The sequence below is a fragment of the Hippoglossus hippoglossus genome, chromosome 8 (assembly GCF_009819705.1).
Source record: "Hippoglossus hippoglossus isolate fHipHip1 chromosome 8, fHipHip1.pri, whole genome shotgun sequence".
In the NCBI taxonomy this organism is placed as follows: Eukaryota; Metazoa; Chordata; class Actinopteri; order Pleuronectiformes; family Pleuronectidae; genus Hippoglossus; species Hippoglossus hippoglossus.
In genome coordinates this window covers 8,994,198-9,011,829 of record NC_047158.1, presented here as the reverse complement: position 1 = coordinate 9,011,829, position 17,632 = coordinate 8,994,198, and the positions used below count along the sequence as shown (strand labels likewise).

General features: G+C 44.7%; 1 protein-coding gene across 3 annotated transcripts; it reads right to left on the bottom strand.

Moving 5' to 3' along the window:
* Nucleotides 1–619: 619 nt before the first annotated feature.
* cdk12 (cyclin-dependent kinase 12) lies at nt 620–17,220 on the bottom strand. Of its 3 annotated transcripts, XR_004614629.1 has the most exons (15): nt 15,112–17,218; nt 13,377–14,054; nt 12,583–12,768; nt 12,347–12,486; nt 12,087–12,257; nt 8,919–9,108; nt 7,714–7,770; nt 6,994–7,095; nt 6,357–6,434; nt 6,150–6,266; nt 5,932–6,063; nt 5,515–5,738; nt 4,189–4,611; nt 2,115–2,624; nt 620–679 (listed from the first exon to the last, which is right to left on the bottom strand). XR_004614629.1 is itself a non-coding variant. In XM_034592385.1 (14 exons), the coding sequence occupies exons 1-14, from the start codon at nt 16,284–16,286 to the stop codon at nt 2,206–2,208; spliced, it is 4,080 nt and encodes a 1,359-aa protein (XP_034448276.1). In that variant the 5' UTR covers nt 16,287–17,220; the 3' UTR covers nt 897–2,205. The 3 variants fall into 3 exon arrangements, 2 of the variants coding, with proteins under 2 accessions (XP_034448276.1, XP_034448275.1); XM_034592385.1 differs by lacking the exon at nt 620–679 and having other exon boundaries at nt 897–2,624; nt 5,527–5,738; nt 15,112–17,220; XM_034592384.1 differs by lacking the exon at nt 620–679 and having other exon boundaries at nt 897–2,624.
* Between the last annotated feature and the right edge of the window lie 412 nt (nt 17,221–17,632).

Genomic DNA, 17,632 nt, shown 5'->3' with positions numbered 1-17,632 from the left:
CATGCACACACATACACACACAGCCAGTCTGCCTTTGCCAATCTGAAGTTTATGATCCTTGTCTGCCTGTCAGGATTTTTCATAAAGAGATCAACCTGCTTGGTGGAGGAATGGACACAAATGAGACAGACGCACAGGAAGCACTTTGTGTTACTGTCTGGCTCAAGCTATATCACTAAATTTCCTTCGGGAGCAGTTTATCTATCTATCCATCCATCCATCCATCCATCCATCTTGCAGAAATATACTTCAAATACCAGGCAGTGTGCAGGGGAAAAAAATATAAACCCAACTGCATTTCACAGTAAAAATGTAACTATACATTTAAGTCTGCCCCACATGTCTGTTGTTTAAAGTGAGCTGCCAACCATTTGCTCTTTTAAAACAGTTTGACCAGATCCAGACGGTTTATTTAAAAAAAATCGAATCTTAAAAAAGGAAAAAACACCTTTGATACAAATGCGAAAGAATAAATCAAAACAAACACACCAAAATGTCTACCCTTATTAAACCTTTTCCCTGTATAATAGGTAATTATGCAGAATTTTGTTTGATTGTCGGAGCTTTTGAAAACTTCTGGATGTGAATCAGGTGCACTTTTAGATCAGATTTAATTTACCTGGGCCTCTTGTACGATCAATGATTTCCCCTTGATCTTAATGTCTTTATTCCGAGTATCCTGTGAAGTGAAAATGAGCAGACATGAGTTACCAGATCTAAGGAGTAATAAGAGATACTGAAAACCTGACGTGTAACTTGGCTCATTCTGCAGCTCCTCACTTCAGTCAGATTTAACCGAGAGGACTTTGAGCAGCTCGAGCTGCAGCGTGAGTGAATGCCTACCACCTAGTGGCCGCTTCGGGAAAACAAACATTCAGAAACGCCAGGAGAGACGATTCAACTGGTCACATAGCTTCCTTTAATAAACCGAACCAAGAATACACATATTACAAAATATTGTTTCGCTTTTTACATACACGTGAAATCATTTTCTCCTCCCTTTCCTTTTCCAAAGCAAAATATGGAAACAGAAACATGGACCGTTATTTATTAATTTTTTTAGGGTGGATCATTTTCTTAATGTAGAAAATAATCGCACCAAAAAAAGGAAGAAAAAAAAGAAGCTTTTGTTGCACACGTTGGTAGGGAGGCGAGGGGCAGACATGTTAGACGAGGCTTTCAGGGCCCACCAGTTAAATTCAGTTTCTGAGTGTGTGTGTTTCTAGCTTTATACTTCAACTAGCAGAGTAGCATGTGTATTACGGAGCAGTCCATATAAATGGTGGTTGAATTCATATTTCAGACATTGACATGATCACTACAATCTTAGGTTTGTTACGACATAGAGGTTTCCTGTATGTAAAAGAAGGAACATCTTTACGTGGGCTGAGAACACGTTGCAGTTCAGCTGAATCGATGACTGATTGAATATGTCATGGGGGGGGGGGGGGGGGGGGGGAATAAAAAAAAGAAAAGTGCAGCCTTGGAGATGTGCACTGTTGTAGGTGACATCCAAAGCAGAATCTTAACCGAAACATCCCCGCTACAGGCCGAGATCATTCAGGGGTCGCTGGGGGTCACTAAAGGAGGCACAGGCTGAAAGCAGGGGGAGCCAGCCAGCATGTAGGTTAAACACGGTCCTCACAGCCTTAAATCTACCCAAACGTTTTATTTTAACTTCATCTTCAACAGACACCCCTCCATCACAGAGCAGCGGACAATGACTTGATTCCCCAAAACACTGATAACCTTGTTAAAAGTGGGCACTGCAGTGGACACGACAATCATTTGTTTAAAGGGGGGGAGGGGGGGAGAGAAAGGGGATATCACAGCTGCTTTCAATGTCGAGTGCCAGCTGCATGGCACTCAATTTGGAAGCTTAACTTTCAGTGGAGGCAAGACCTTCAGTGGGGAGGAAAGAGCAAGGGACTACAGGTGGTGACGGTCCTGAACTGGACTGGTAAAGGTCAGATCAACCCCAGGTCTGAGCACTCCCACAACAACATGTCAGCTTGTTCACAGGGCAGTGGTGTTCGTGGTCATACCTGAAAAGGCCCTTAATCTCTTTCTGTCAAGACATTCATATTCAGAATCTTTGATTCAGCTTCCACTACCTGCGCTCTCCCTCTGTCTGTCCCTTCGGGTTACGACTGCAGGAGCCATCCCATGATCCCTGGGTGTGTCTCACTGGAGAAGGTCTGAGGGTCAGCGGGCGGCTCCGTGGGAAAAGCGGAGGTCCTGGTCCTTGGGGAACTGTGCTGCATTGGTTGGAGCAGCAGTCACCAGTCCCGCCGGGGCCTCGGCTGCAGCAGAGGGCTTCCGCGGAGAGTCCGCAGCCCAGGATGGAGAGGACCGTCCCCGGGCCACGGCTTCCACAGTTGGAGAGGGGTCCTTGCCGTGCTGAGAGGCCCCAGCTTCCGAGTCCTGCTGAGAGATGAGCTGGAGCAAGGCGGCTGCCACGGCGGGGCTGATGTCCTGGCTAGGTTGGGTTTCTGAACTGGCCTGCTGAGCGTTTCCATGGGGAAGAGCTGATGGAGGCGGCCCGGGTGGAGAGGGTGGACGCTGCTCACCAGGCTGAGACACCTGCTTGGCACCGAGTGGTTTCTTTTTTGACACTGCACCGTCTGAAAGGACCAAACAGGACAGAGGACAATATGTTAGGTATCAAGGCATATTTGGAATATAAAGACTAATGTCAACATGTGGATTGTCTTTACATTAAACCATCTTTTTAACATCTCTCTACATCTTATCTTTCAATGAAGTAAAAATGTGTTTCTGTCCAACATGCCCGACATGAAGTTGAAGTTAAGAGTGATGTTCCTGCCTTCAACACAAGAGGGAGGGCAGAGTGCTTTAAGTGCATCCTCATACCAATTATAAGGACTTACATAAACTGTTGTTGACTTTGTGACCCTGCAGTCACTGTGTAGATTTTTGCACGGTACATGCTTCAAATATTCAGATCTTAAAACAACTTTCATATATTTGCCACATGAAAGCTATAGAAACGGGCGACTTTTCAGGTGCAGTAAATCTCTGTGACAATATGGGGGAAAAGTCTGGTTTTTCCAACGTTTTTTACTCTGATGCAAAACTTCTACAGACGCCGCTGCTTTAAATGAAAGTAAAATCATGGGAACCACGTGAGAAAACTTTAGGAAGGGTACATACAGCTGGATAAGCAGGATGGGTGACTTATCTGGGACAATGTTAAGTATTAAAATTGGCTAGTTAGTGATTTTGTTTTTTGTAACTACAGCAGGGTACAGTAAACCAAGGCTGTGAGGGTTTCACAGGCCTTGAGAGCATAAATAACCAGAAGAAAACAGGACCGTTACCATTCCAGTGTCAGCAGCAGAGTAAAGTTTTATTCAACTTACTAAGAACACGTTTTTAAACTAATATCTGAGTCAGAGTGAACAGTTGGGAAAAAAAATAACCAAAAATGTGTGACAAACCAAAAAGGTAAAAGAAACACATGCAGGTGAGGTCTAAAGATTCAAAGCATTTATTTGTCACTTTATAATTTATTAGACTTTCTTCATAAAAAGGCTGACATTACAGACCGTTTAAAGCAACATGTTCGACTGAAGGATCCATGACACCTGCTGCGCAATGAAAATGAAGTGAGGAAGAAAAAACATGTGGAAATGGGACAGATACAGAAACGAGGACTGTGAGGAGGTAACGAGGAAGAGGGGGAGATGGGGAGGGAAGAAATACAGTGTGAACCTTTCTTTTTACTTAAATGAAGATAACTACAGTTTCTTCTGGTTTATGGGGTACACCAGGAAGTGATGGCCCGTGTGCACCAAACCTTTAACTGGTTACCAGGGTCACATGAAGATAAACACCAGACAGACATTTCACCAGCTTTTTCATCTGCAGGTTTTCTTTCATGTCGGGAGGGACGATGGTGAGTGGGGGTGTTTTTAGGAATGTCAGGGATAAAGAAAGGGGAGGGAGATTCAATAAGTCTTATAGCCCAATTCATATGGTTATAATTCTTGATTTAGTCAAGTATTCTAATATAATTAATTTGAGTATATAGGAATCTTGAGTGTCAGCTTATCTGTGTTCACTGCTCAGTTCTCCTCATTCTTGCAGTCCCCAGTGATTTTCACCTGACCCTGGCTTCACCCCCGTTCTTTTCTCCCACCCTCTAAAGACTAAACCCAGACTTGCCCTTGCGATCAGTAGTAGAGGCGGAGGAACCGCGCGACAGTGCCTCCTCTGATTGGACGCCATTGCTCTCGTCGCCTTCGTCCTCGGTTTGAGGCTTAATGATGTGACCCAAAATGAGAGCTAGCAGGTTTGCTTGGTCTTCCTGGCTGAGCGGAGGCTCTCCAGATGTCGGTGAGGGTTCCTGGGGTTCGGGAGGCGGCTCCGGGGGCTGGGACCTTGCTGCAGGCTGGGCCTGGTCCTCTTGAGCCCCCTGGTGGTCGGAGGCCTCGCTGAGGGCAGACAGCGTCTGGCTGAGAGTCTCTGGGTTGGAGAGGTTGAGGAGCTGGGCTACCTGCGGGAGGCTGAGGTCCGTCTGTCCCTGGAGAAGGTTCAGCAGTACTGCCAACTCTGTCTGGTTCAACTGCTCTGCCACAGCTCCCAGGCCTGAACACACACATACACACAGCCACAATACATATATGACAATGCAGCACAGAGCCAACAAAAGGGTCCATAAACACTTAATTTACATAGTTCAAAATGACATTTCATGTTCAAGCAGTGCTACTGTATGTCAGGGTTCTCTGGGGTACTCTTTCTACCTAATGCAGCTTTGCTGAGAAAGTATAGTAATGATGGGACAATCAGAGTACTGCTATGATTGGGGGGGGTGGGTGATCATCCAATCACAAAATCCCCAGGTCAAATCTGGCCAGGTATCTTTGTCCCTCACCTCTATTTACTCCTCTACTGTTGTCAAATAAAGGCATAAAATCCTGAAAAATTAAAAAGGATTATACACGATATTGGAGGAAAACAATGGAATTGTATACTTTTTCTGTGATTGATAGAAATTTCCCCACATGACCATTTGAAAAGCTGTTTTTGATCAACATCATCTTTTCCATTGCAAAAACAATTCCACACAACTGGATCCTCCTTTTCTTTTTCCGGTTCCTTGCTCATTTTCAGGTTGATGACTGGTCGTGGCCGAACCGGCTTTTCTTGTTTGATGAAGAGATCGAAGAATGAATGTGATGACAGTTTGGTGCTCATGCACAGTCTGCACGTCTCACTAGGCACACACAGGGTCCAAGAACCCTTAAATCGGAGGATTAAATTAAATTACGTGTAATTTGCCTTACTTGACACTGCACATGCTCACATGATGACGGTGATATATCAAGCAGCCCTAATATGAATTGAACCTGAACATTTCCTTTATGGCTGAATGTTTTATCAATGTTACCCAGATCTGAAAATGTCCCATGTTTTTTTAAGTGCAAAAGTCAAATATTGATACATTTCAAACAACTAAGTGCATTTCTGCTGAGAGGTTTGCGTTACCTGACAACTCACTGTCTAGGTTAGCTGTGGAGGGCGGTTTTCCTGGCGGAGGCGGAGGGGCTCCAGTCGGGCTGGTTTGTGACCGACTGTTCTCTCCGCCAGAGGTCCCTGACACATCTTTACGGGGCACTTTGGGCACAGGCACATCTTCGGGCACCCCACTCTGACGCGCACGCCGTCTCTTCTTACTCCAGAGCTCGTGGCAGTCCTGATGGTGAGGAAGACTAGGAACAGAGTGGGCAGACATGCCAAACATTATGAATGACAAAACAGACATAAGAAACAAAAAGGATTCACAGTAAAAATATGTATTTAATACTATGTAGATTAATAAATGTCAGTATGTTCATTTTTTGTGGTCTATGGGACAGTTTAGATAATCTAATATTATGAAGACATAGACCATGAGCTACTAACTCTGGTGGCGGCATCCTGCTGGGCTCCACATTACACAAGAAGTCACTGACGAGTGCATTTTCTGCTGAGCAGCGCCGTGCAGGGTCAAGGGTCAGCATTCGGTCCAGCAGGTCCAGGGCAGGACTAGGTAGACTAGGTTGGGAGGAGAGATTTTTAAATTGCAGAAACAGGCAGCGAGTTGATCACAGCAGCTACTTTGATGAAGCGCAGCAACATACAAGGCAAACTCCTCCCGTAGTCTCCGTCTGTACTGCTTCTTGGGTTTCATGGTGTTGAAGAGCGGAAGTTTGATGACGTCAGGCCACACTGCAGGAGCAGGGCTGCCACAAAGACGGCTGAAGGACAGGACAGAGATATGGGGTTAAGAGATAGGGGGTGTGACATTTGGAACAGACGTTATCACTGGAGATGTCGTGTCAGCAGACCTGATGAGCTCCAGCTGCAAAAGTTCCTGGTTGGCCTGGAAGATGGGCTTCTTTGTGAAGAGCTCTCCCAAAATACACCTGAGCCATGACAGATAATGTGGAGGTGGTGAGAAATGTACATTCTAAGTATATGACCTATATTTAGTGCCACAGGCTTAATAAAACCTCTGTTATAAACAGACCTGATAAGTCTTAGTGTTTTATTTTTCAATTTTTTTCATGAAGTTTGCATATTTACCTTAATTGTGAAAAGATTATTTAATTTTGTGAAGTTTATAAGTTTGCATGTTCAAGAAAGAGTCATCTGTGCATTTTCTTTGATAGCGAAATATAATATCGAATCGCAAAGTGAAATAATGTTCACAGCCTATAGTATGCAATTTTAAAATCAAAATCAAAACTATCAATTTCCATAGTCAAATTACAATTAAAAAAATATTTGATCTATTTGAATGAAAGATTGTCCCACCAAAATACATTGACATGTACATATATTAATACATAGGACCCATTATGCCAAAAGGAAACTCAAATACATAAGTTCATGAAGACAGAAAATGAGAAGTGAGAAGTGTGCATGTAAATTAAGAAATAAAGTGGTAGTGAATGGACGTTCAGCTGCGTCAGTCTTACTCACCCACAGCTCCAAACATCAATTGCTGGAGAGTACCTCTCCTCTCCCAGCAGCAGCTCAGGGGGGCGGTACCATAGTGTGATGACTTTGTTAGTGTACGGCCGACTGAGTGCAAGGAAAGAGGAGACGAAGTGAGACCCTGGCTAAGCTGTGTGGCAAAAATTACATCAAGATGAAAGTGTTCACATTAGTCGATATCACAATAAATGTCACATTGTTATTTCTTTTAGGGTTAAAGACAGATTTCCGCTTCTGAGTGTAGCTTGTGGTTTTAAACCATTTTATGAGCAGAGAATGACAAACAATTGATAAACAGCAAACATTTTACAAATCTGAGGTCGATCAATTGTGTGGGATACCTCCTCACTATGCTTACACAATGCATTAGCAATATATCACAACATATATAGCTAACATTTGTTATAATGCTTGTGATAAAAATTATATTATGATCATTTTTGTCATTGCCCAGCCCGAAGCGAGACTCTGCATAAGCACTTGTGCCCCCTAATCATCTCAGCTTTAATTAACCAGAGCCTCTCTGAAGGGTAAACAGCCCCATCTAGTGGGCAATCATTGTAAAAATAAATAAGCTCATGAGGTGCAATTACTGCTTCGATCATCATCAACACTTAATCACACATTCACTATAATGACTCAGGCAGATGAGGTGTCCATGTGTTGCATATATGTACAAAGATGATAAAAAAAATCTGGTCTTACCTTTCCTCTGAATTGTAAAGTCGGGCCAAACCAAAGTCCGCCAGTTTGATCTGACCTCTGGACAAAGAAACAGATATTACAAATCTGTGAAAATAGTACCAAAAAAAAACATGCTCTGTCCAAAAAAAAAATCTAGCCCTAAATTTCTTATACTCCAGAATAAGCAGGTTTTTTCAAATGAGGGTAAATCCTCCTTGACTTCACTCCCATTGCCAATAGGAGTTTTGTCTTTCTGATTTTTACCCCAGTGCGTCATGTTCGACATCATGAACGCACCGAATCCTGAGGAGATCTCTCAACTCGTTCTCTTGCCAAATTTGCAGGTTCACCCAGGAGTCACATTTCTATCAATGCCAATTGGATCTAGAGCGGATTACAACCTGCGTCTACTGCAGAATCATTTGACCAAGGAGTGAAAGACGATTGTATCCATTCCCAACACACAAAAGCCAGATGCAAGTAGGTTTTTTGACCATGGGCAAAGTGGCTTTACTTGGCATATCCATGGTCTGATCCAAGTTATTAAACCTGACACCAAAATCAATAATATAGGATCCGATTGAAAAAATTATGTACAGGGCATTTTCAGAAGGTAAAAGCCAAAAGAATTTATAAATTGCTGAGTTTGTCCACACACCTTTTCTCGCAAATGTCCAAATCCCAAGTGCAGCACAACAATGGCCAGTAATTGCACAAAAACTACAGCACGGCTCTAAATGCTCCATTAAATCCAAAACCCACATTTTATTTTGTTTCTTTATTTGCATTTTAGCTTCCGCAGCTCATTTAGCTCAGTTTCCTCGTGCATCCTGTCATGTTTGCAGTTTGGATGCAGAACTGTGCTAAACAACCATCTGTGAGAACTTGCTGTACTCCTACTTTGTTGTACATGATTAAATTAGTAGCACTGTAATTGGCTTTGCTGCGGATGCACCTAAAAACAATTGTAATCTGATCATTAAAGTTGGCATTCGACTGCTTAAGGTCTTGAGTTTACATACTACAGATTTACTGACTGCAGCTGCATTTGAATATTTTCTAAGTAGCTGGGGTGGGTAGTGCTGCAACAAAAGTAAACAAAAAGTAGGTCAACCAACCTGTAGGCAAAAATGATTAGTCAAATTTTCCCTGTGATTGCTACAGCAAATGCACCACAACACTTTGTCCTCATGCAGCACATTGTTCCTGGTGTGTGTGCTCTTCACCTGTTGTTCAGCAGAATGTTGGAGCATTTGATGTCTCTGTGCAGGAAGTTGTTCTTGTGGCAGTAGTCCAGGCCCTCCATCAGCTGCCGCATGAAGCTGCGGACATGCTCGTGGGAGAACTGGACCAGGCCTGACTCCAGCAGGCCCATCAGGTCGTGGTCCATGTACTCGAACACCAGGTAAAAAGCACCTAAAACAGAGGGAATGTGCAGTGAGAAATCAGAGACACAACTAGAATGGCACTCAGAATGCATACTTCCTCCACGGCCCAACAGTCCCTTTTAATCCACTTAAGCAGCAACACATTTTACACACTCCGTAGACATCAGTCCGCTAAATGTGCCAGATTTTTTCCTGAAGATCCATGAATTCTTCCCTGGGAAATTGGTGACAATGTATGGAGGGAAATGTTGACACAATAATAGAATCTGGAGGCTTGAACTGTGGACATGTGACGCAAAGGTTGCTCTGTACTTTGACCGGAACATGTACAACTACTTCACTTTTGTTTCTCAGAAGCTCAGAGCACTCTACAGTGGTTTTACTGAAACTATTGATCTGTTGTGTGAACAGCAAGCTACAATATTAATGTACATTTAAGTTCAATTTAAAAAGAGTAAATCATCACTAAATCGCATGAAGCAGAGCATGTCTGCAACATTGTGGCCACTGCAATTTCATCTAAGGCCAAAATAAATGAGCTGGTTTTTAATCGTTTATATAAAATTCAAATATCAACTTATTTGACAGTGTTTGTACAAAAGAGTGCGTCGCTTCTTTTGCAACAAAGAAGTTAAAACACTGTGTTGCGTTAGCGGGAATAACTTCTGCCTGCAGGTGTGTATGTGTGTCTCTGTCCACACAGAAACTGATAATCACATATAAGTGTAACGGTACATGTATCCGAACTGAACATTTTCGGTACAGGCTTTTCGGTTCGGTACAGACGTGTACCGAACGAATGCAGCGAGTACACATGCGGAACCTATTTGTGTAAGTCTCAATTCTGAGGGACAACTTTTGCGAAGGACCGCATGTGCTGTAGGCTCGTGGTCATAGCGACTGCAGACAGGAGTGTGAAGACCCTCCCTCATCATGTAAGTGTGCTGTGTGGGAACACTTCAGTGTCACAGTCACTGTAATGACGACAGACAAAAACAAGAGGATCGTTCAAGAGCTGTGTGCCGACATTGCGCAACTGCTATCGGACATGTAGCTGGTAGCACATCGAACAGGCTGACTCGTTTGAAACAGCATCACCAGAGTGATGTCCACCAACATTAGGAAAAAAAAAAAACTAGTTCCAAGCAAACCCAGCTCCCCGCGGCAGCTTTTGCTAATACTTCAGACCGTGTCAAAGCAATAACGAACGACCTGTGTTTTTATAGCAGCGGACATGCAAAAGTTCTGTTGTTGAGAACACAGGGTTCAATACACACTGAAAGTAATCGAGCCCCGTTACGAAGTTCCCTCTTGTCCACATTTCAGCCAGCGAGTAACAGCAGCCCTTTATGAACCTCTGTTAGAGTGTTGCACAGTGAAGACATTGTTAGTACCAGCAAGGCCAGCCGCCGCAAACTATGACAAGTTAATTATTTTGAATAAAAAAAAAAAAATACATATACTTAATCATGATAATCATACAATACAATATCAGTGCAGTTTAAGTACAGTTAATTTTCTACATGCTGCACCTTAAATAATATTTATTTGACTATTTTTGTTTATTTATGAGAATGTTTTACTTTTGTAAAAATTACTTAGGTAAGATCAGATGTATTTAGTTATTAAATCGATGATGTCACTTCAACCCTGACGTCCTGTCTGTGCGTGTCACGTTACGTCTCGTGTAGCAGGTTTAAACATGTGTCTCATAAACTCTAGAGTGAATCAAGCAAACACAAAGTAAACGTCACTCTTATACGTGTCCAAATAAACTTGTGATCAGTGATGGTGTTTATTGTTAAAGTGTAAAGTGAGAGCAGGTCAGAGGTGGAGTGAGGAGGAAGCAGACTCCGACAGAGACTCTGACACAGGACGACCGGAACTTAAATGTGCGTCTGTCTTCATCCTGAAGCAGCGGTGGTTCTAATTATTCAGCGGTGGAAAACCATTAAAACAATGAACAAAGCAGAAACCATGAATCCATTATGTTGAGTCACTGCATCGATACAGAGTCGTCCACCTCTATGCAGGAGTCCAACCATAAGCATGTGGGGTTTGGCACGGCGCTATTCTCATCATCATTGGCTATTCATGTTGTCTGTCAAAACATGAATGGAATGAGTTCTATCGACATTCCATCGACCGCGTCTTATATTTCTATCGAGGAAAAGTTATCACGATAATTATCTTTATCGTTTTATCGCCAAGCCCTAACTAGGGGTAGGTCTGTCCCTCTAAGGCTGCTTTCAGAGATGCACTAAACTCCTGACATTCTCTGGAGAGGCTGAGAATGCAAGATGACAGAGTGAGAGGCTCCAGACTTTCGCCAGAGTTTCTCCTGTCGGCCGACTAGTTAAAAACTCAAGAGAATGTATCTCAGGGTGAAAAAGAGGAGCCTCACACGTAGAAGAATCAGATAAAGATGACAAAGATAAGGACCTTCACCGCTGTCCATGTGCTGTAAACAAACACATGATCTCTACAGTGGAATTAATATATCTCGCCCTTCCTCTCCCTGCTACTCCACCCTTTGCCATAACTCTCCAGATATTTCTGTGTTGCGTTAACACGTTTGACCGGGTGTTGCTGTTCTTCATGTGTCAAAGGTTAATAGTTTAACTTAAATACAATCGTATATAAAGATTTAACCCACCCAAAATGTCAACTGCCATTTCAACAACAGGGGTAATGATGCACAGGGTCATCTTTTAGGCCATGACCTTTATTTCGCTATGACAACTGCAAAGTGTATGATTAATGTAATCAATTATCTTGTGCTTCTAACTGGAGCCCAGCAATGTGCACAACAGCAGTTAAAGAAAACCCATGTCATGATGGCTCTCCTTTCAAACATGTTGCCGGTCTGTCTGATGTGTTTTGTCACAGCTGCTGTTTCAGACGTTATCGCAGATTATAGCCAGAAGTAAAATTTCCCTAAAAGTTGGCAAAAAATTCAGCTCCATATTTTCCATATTAACCAGTCCTGTAAAGGATCATTCTTACCTCTGTCCTTTTTAAAGTCAAGTGCATCCTGCTTGTCGGTGACGATTTCCTTCATGTTGACGACGCTGCGGTGTTTGAGCTGCCGCAAGATCTTGATCTCTCTGATGGCTGTGATCGGGAATCCCTCTTTTTCATTGTCTAAACGCACTTTCTTCAGAGCTACCAGCTCACCTGGGCATTTAGAGAACCAGACATAATAATTTGCTCTGTGACACAAGTTAAGTGGTATAGTGACTAAATTCCAGCTAATATTCCCTTACCAGTGTCTTTGTCCTTGGCCTTGTACACTTGACCATAAGTGCCTTCCCCTATGATGCCAATTATATCGAATTTATCTACACAGCGTTTGCCCCAGTCACTCTGGGTGTGTTTGCGCTCACCATATCGCGGGCAGCAAATCCTGGGAACCATCAACAAGAAAATCAGTTCAGACTTTTGTGTGGGTTAAGCAGAAAAAAAAGAGATAGGACAAAGGGGAGTAATAAAAGAAACTGACTTTGGTCTCTTCTTAAGGGCTGTCTGGGGTAGCGGAGGAGCCTGTCGGATGGGGGACTGTGGGGGGGAGGAGTCAGCTCCGGCTAAGGTGGGTGGTAAAGGAAGGTCGTTGAGTGATGGCCGGCTGCGAACTTCTCTCTCCTTCTCCTTCCTAGATAGCCTATGAGGAGGGGTGGACTTCTTTGGACTGACAAGGGAAAAAAACAGAAACGTTTTAGACAAAAATGCAATTTAAAGAGAAAAAAGAAGCAGAAATCCTATTTATCTAAAAAAAAAAAAGGTGCTCTTATCGATTGTGTCCCCCAGATCACCATATTGTCACCCAGGTCACCGTTGAAGGTAAAGCAACTGTGCAGGAAAAACCATGCAACTCAAAGGGTATGGCAGAGTGTGAGCTTAAAATCATAGAGGTTCTGTGTATGTTATCTTCTATAACCTGTGAAATTGATCCGAGTATCGGAACGGTTATCCTCTACTCTTTATTTTGTAATTATGACCCAAGTGGTTTCCCAGAGAAAATTTGGGGTACAATCACCCAAAAGGGGTTTAGTGCTGATCACAGTCTACAACTGTCGATATTATACTCCTTTGAAAAGTCTGATACAATAGCATTATTCTTTTGTGAGAACGTGAAATAAATTTCAAAAGCAGGTCAGTGTAGCCGAAGGAAAGTGAGTCCTGGACGGACAAATCACTAACAATTAAAACAAAAGTCAGAAATAACAAGATTTGGTCATCAGAACTTACAATAGGTGAAAGAGATATTTTGTGTGCTCCTGTTGGAGCAGTCCTCACCTGTCCTGAGCGTTTCCCAGCAGTGCAGGTGGTAAAGGCAGGGGGGGCAGAGTCGATGTCTTGTGGAGCGGGGTCTGGCGGACTGGGCTGCGCGTGGGAACTGTAGCTGGCGATTTGGCCTGGGTTGTAGTGGAGGGTGTAGGAGGCTGAATACTTATTTCTGCCTGAGGTGGCGGTGGTGGAATCTGGGTGGTTGAACCAGAAGGCACAGGAGGAGAGGGTTGAGGAGGAGCAGGTGCAGGGGAGGAAGTGGAAGAAGAGGGGAGAGGCGCAGAAACTTGATCTTCAGCACTAGGAACGTCCTGGGGTAGTTGTGCAGGTGGAGTGGGCTGAGGTTCTGCTGCTGAGTCTCTTTCTGGCGGCGGAGCCTCGACTTTAGCTGGCCGTGAGGAGGGGACGACTGTAGATTTACGTGCTGGGGGAAGAGGGGAGGCAGCGCCGCTGGCACGAGCGGCCGCCTCAGCAGCCTGACGTTCCTTCTTCCTACGGCTCAGCTCTGCTCCCAGGCTGGAGTTAAGTGGCAGGCGGGAAGTGGGAGGGGAGCGGCTGGCTGGCCGACTGCTATGGGAACTGGGCCCTGCTCCAGAGGACGTATGCCTCTTAGTGCGGGAGCGAGATGAGGAGCGACGAGAAGAAGAGTAGTGCAGAGGGGAGCGACTCCTGGAGCGGCCTGAGCGTCTATAGAAAACAAATGCATTTCTTTAAATGTCATGAACAATTACATGAACATCTTAGATTCTACCTAATGTTCCTGCAGTCACAATAGGATTAAACATGATGCTTGCTTTTCTATATGTAGAGTCGGTCCTCTCAAGTAACATCATCAAATTACAAAATAGCCCTTGATCACATAATGAAAACCAAACCATGATGGAACACTTGACACTCTCAAGATACACATTATACTAGGTCTAAAACTTTACAGTGAACTGATGGTGTACGGTTTGTTTCTTGTCCAACTTCCTAATTTACATTTGCCACTGTTTTCCTCAAAATAAGAAAAAAAATTAATAGGCAGGAAAGTTAATTAATAACATTTATGTTATGCTGAAGACATGTACAGACCTTTCTATTCTGATGGTATCTGTCCTCTGTAAATTTGTATCTAACGTTCAGCTACATTTCTAAAAACCAAACCCTGAAACTATGACAGGCTTTGTGTGATGTGAGGACACATCATCTGTAAAACAAATGTTGAGGGATCTCACCCACAGGTGTCATGTTTTTAAAGCTAATTTCAATTTGCTTTTGAAGAGAAAGGTGGCTTATATCTAATGTAAAACTGAAATGTAATCATAAATTAAAAAACATTCTGCAGTAGCATGGAATGAAACCAAAGATTATGGTTTACTGACATTTAACAATGCAAAAATAAAGTAGCTGTAACCTGCCTGTTTTGAGATTTAGGTCAATTTCGACATGGAGAACATATAGTCCATTGTGGCTCTTGCAGCCAGCTTTCTTTAACAGTAGATAGTTGCTGGAGGGTGAAGGACTCTGCATGTTCAACAGGTGTGTCTGACTATAAACTGGTTAAATTGAATGGCCCATTAAAAAATAAACTGGATCATAATAGTTCAACGTGTCTTTCAGGACTAGCAGAGAGAAATGTTCAACATGGCTTCAGATATTGTACACTTCCTGAATCGATGTATATGTAAGCCATTTAACTTTTCAAAAAAGATCTGCGAAGGATAATGCACGACGTTCAGGGTGCCCTGCAGCATATACTCACCGAGACATGGGGCTGGTGCTGGAGGACCTGCGGGTACCGTAAGGGCTGATGGAGCGTCTCCTTGAGTATGGGCTGCTGTCCCTCTCGTAGCTGGAGGACCTGTGTCTGCTGCCATAGGGGCTGTCTGATCTCTGTCTGCTGCGGCGAGACATGTCCCCATAGGGACTGGGGCTTTGCTGAGCTGCCCTCCGCCTGGAGTAGCTGTCATCCCCCTGCTGACCATACCCGCTGCCCAGTGGACTCTCACTGCCAGCCCCTCTCCGGGGACTAGGCGACAGAGCAGAGCTGGTGCCCTTCCTACGAGGGCTACCCCTGCTTGAGGACTTGCCCTTGGGGCTCGACTTGTGGCTCTTGGAGGACTTCCGGTGGCTCCTGTTCCCCTGGCTCCTCTGGGAGGAGGTGCGGCTGCCCTCCCCTCGGCCTTCCCTCCGCTGCTGCCTGTCTTTGCGGGACTTCCCTGAGCGGCCGCTCTCCTTGCTGCGGGATGAGGACGTGGAGGACGTGGTGCTGCCCACACTGGCTACAGGCTGTACCTGGGAGGAGAGCATCAGCTCCCCGCGTTTCGAGTCCCCCTCTGGCTGGACCAGGCGCTTGGATGAGGAGGCCGAGGAGGCAGCCTTCTCTTTGCTCTTCACAGACACCCCCTTCTCGCGGTCTTTGACGTTCTTCTTCTTGTACCCACGCTCCCCGTTCCCAGATTCAGTGAGTTTATTGGGGTCCTTGGACTTTTTCCGGGGGTGTCTGTGCTCCCTGTTCTCTCTATCGCCTCCTTCTCCTCCTCCTCCGACGTCGTCCCTGTCGTAGTCGGGCGAGAGCTCCAGCCTGTCCCCGCCCCCCCTCTCAGAGGGCCTGGAGGACAACGGGTCCGAGAAAGTGTCCGAGTCGGAGCTGATATCATCGTACTCAACCAGAGGCTTCACTGTGTTGACACCAGGAGGCGCCGTATCGCCGAGGGTAAAACCATCGTGGGCCGCCGACTCCCGATTATGTTTGTTAGATTTATGTCGTTTGCGTTTAGAGGAAGAGGGCATTGAAGATTTTAACTGCACCTTGCCGCCTTTGCTCGTCATGTCTCCCGCAGAGGCACGAGTCTGGGTCTGGGTTTGGTGTGACACGCCGCTGATGCCGGATTCCGACTTCTTCTTGGTCCCATGGTGTCGGTCCGACCCAGGCATCCCTCACGCCGGCGTCGGTGCCTCTCCTGCGACTGGGCCTCGGCGGTCCAGGCAGGTCATTCACGGGAGAAAAGCGGCTTCTCCCAAAAAAAAAAATACCAAAACCAAAAAGTGTTACTAAGCAGAAACAGCGAGTGAAAACACACGCACTAAACACACCAGGCCGCTCACGTCCAGTCCTCCTCCGCGACACTTCACTCCATCCAGGTCGCCAGCATAGCTCGCCAAAGCAGGAGCAAAAAATGTCCACCGCGGTTCTCCGGTGCCGTGAAGTTTGTACTTGGAATTAGTCAGTGAATGAAAAAGATCCCGAGCGGACATCGGAGCATTGTGGTGTCGTCTCCGTCTCAATTTAGCTAGCACTGCTAGCTAATGCTCGGCAGCTAGCTAACGCTCAGCAGCTACCGAGCTGACTCGCAGAAAAAGAAAAAGTCCCTCAGTGAGAGCTGTCCGTGTCCGCGGCCTAGTTTAGTGAAGGAGTTTTTTATTCCACAGAATCACGCTGTTTGCGTTCAGAAACAAGGGTCTTCATTTAAAGACGCTCGAACAAAATGAAAACTTGACCCCGGTTGGTTCTGTTTACATGTTCCCTTTAATGTAACTTTTATCCCCTATAAATTCACTATGGATTAGAAATCATAATATTTTCGTGTGCAGTAGATGTTCCAGTTTATTATCAATGGCTCTGGGAGTCAACCAGGCCTGTATTTAGGGCGATGCTGGTGGATTGAATATCATCCACAGCCCTATCTGAAGGAGACTACAAACGCCATTGTGGCTCCTGTGACTAGCAGAGTCTGCGCACGGCGGAGTGAACCGGAAGCAGGGGCGCTGTCAATCGCCGACGTATCACGGCAACGACCTATGGCGGCAAAGAGCCCGCCCCCAGTGTTGGCTGTGGCGCGACATCGACGCAGAAATGTTGAGACGAGAAACGCTTAGATGTGATCGAGTAAGACGTTTGTCTTAACTTGTCAAGTAATAGCAGGGGACACATTTAACTGGATAAAAATATAAAATACATGGCAGGGAAATGAATTGATATGGTGGGTTTGGATTTTTAACAGACAGGAAGCAGCAACAAAGGATGTGATATTTACCCATGCAGGCAAAGGTTGAATTACAAACAGGCAAAACATACAACTACCCTAGAACAATAAGGGCTCCTAAACCTTGGTATACAGTCTATGGTGCCACTGCCAACTGGTTTCTGCTAATACAACTTAACAAAACTGCACTTATTCGTCAGGTACACTTGTACATTGTCTTTTGGCACATTTGTATTTGGCAAAGCACTTGTTTCATTTCATGTAGTAGATTAAGATTAAGAACTCCTTTATTAGTCC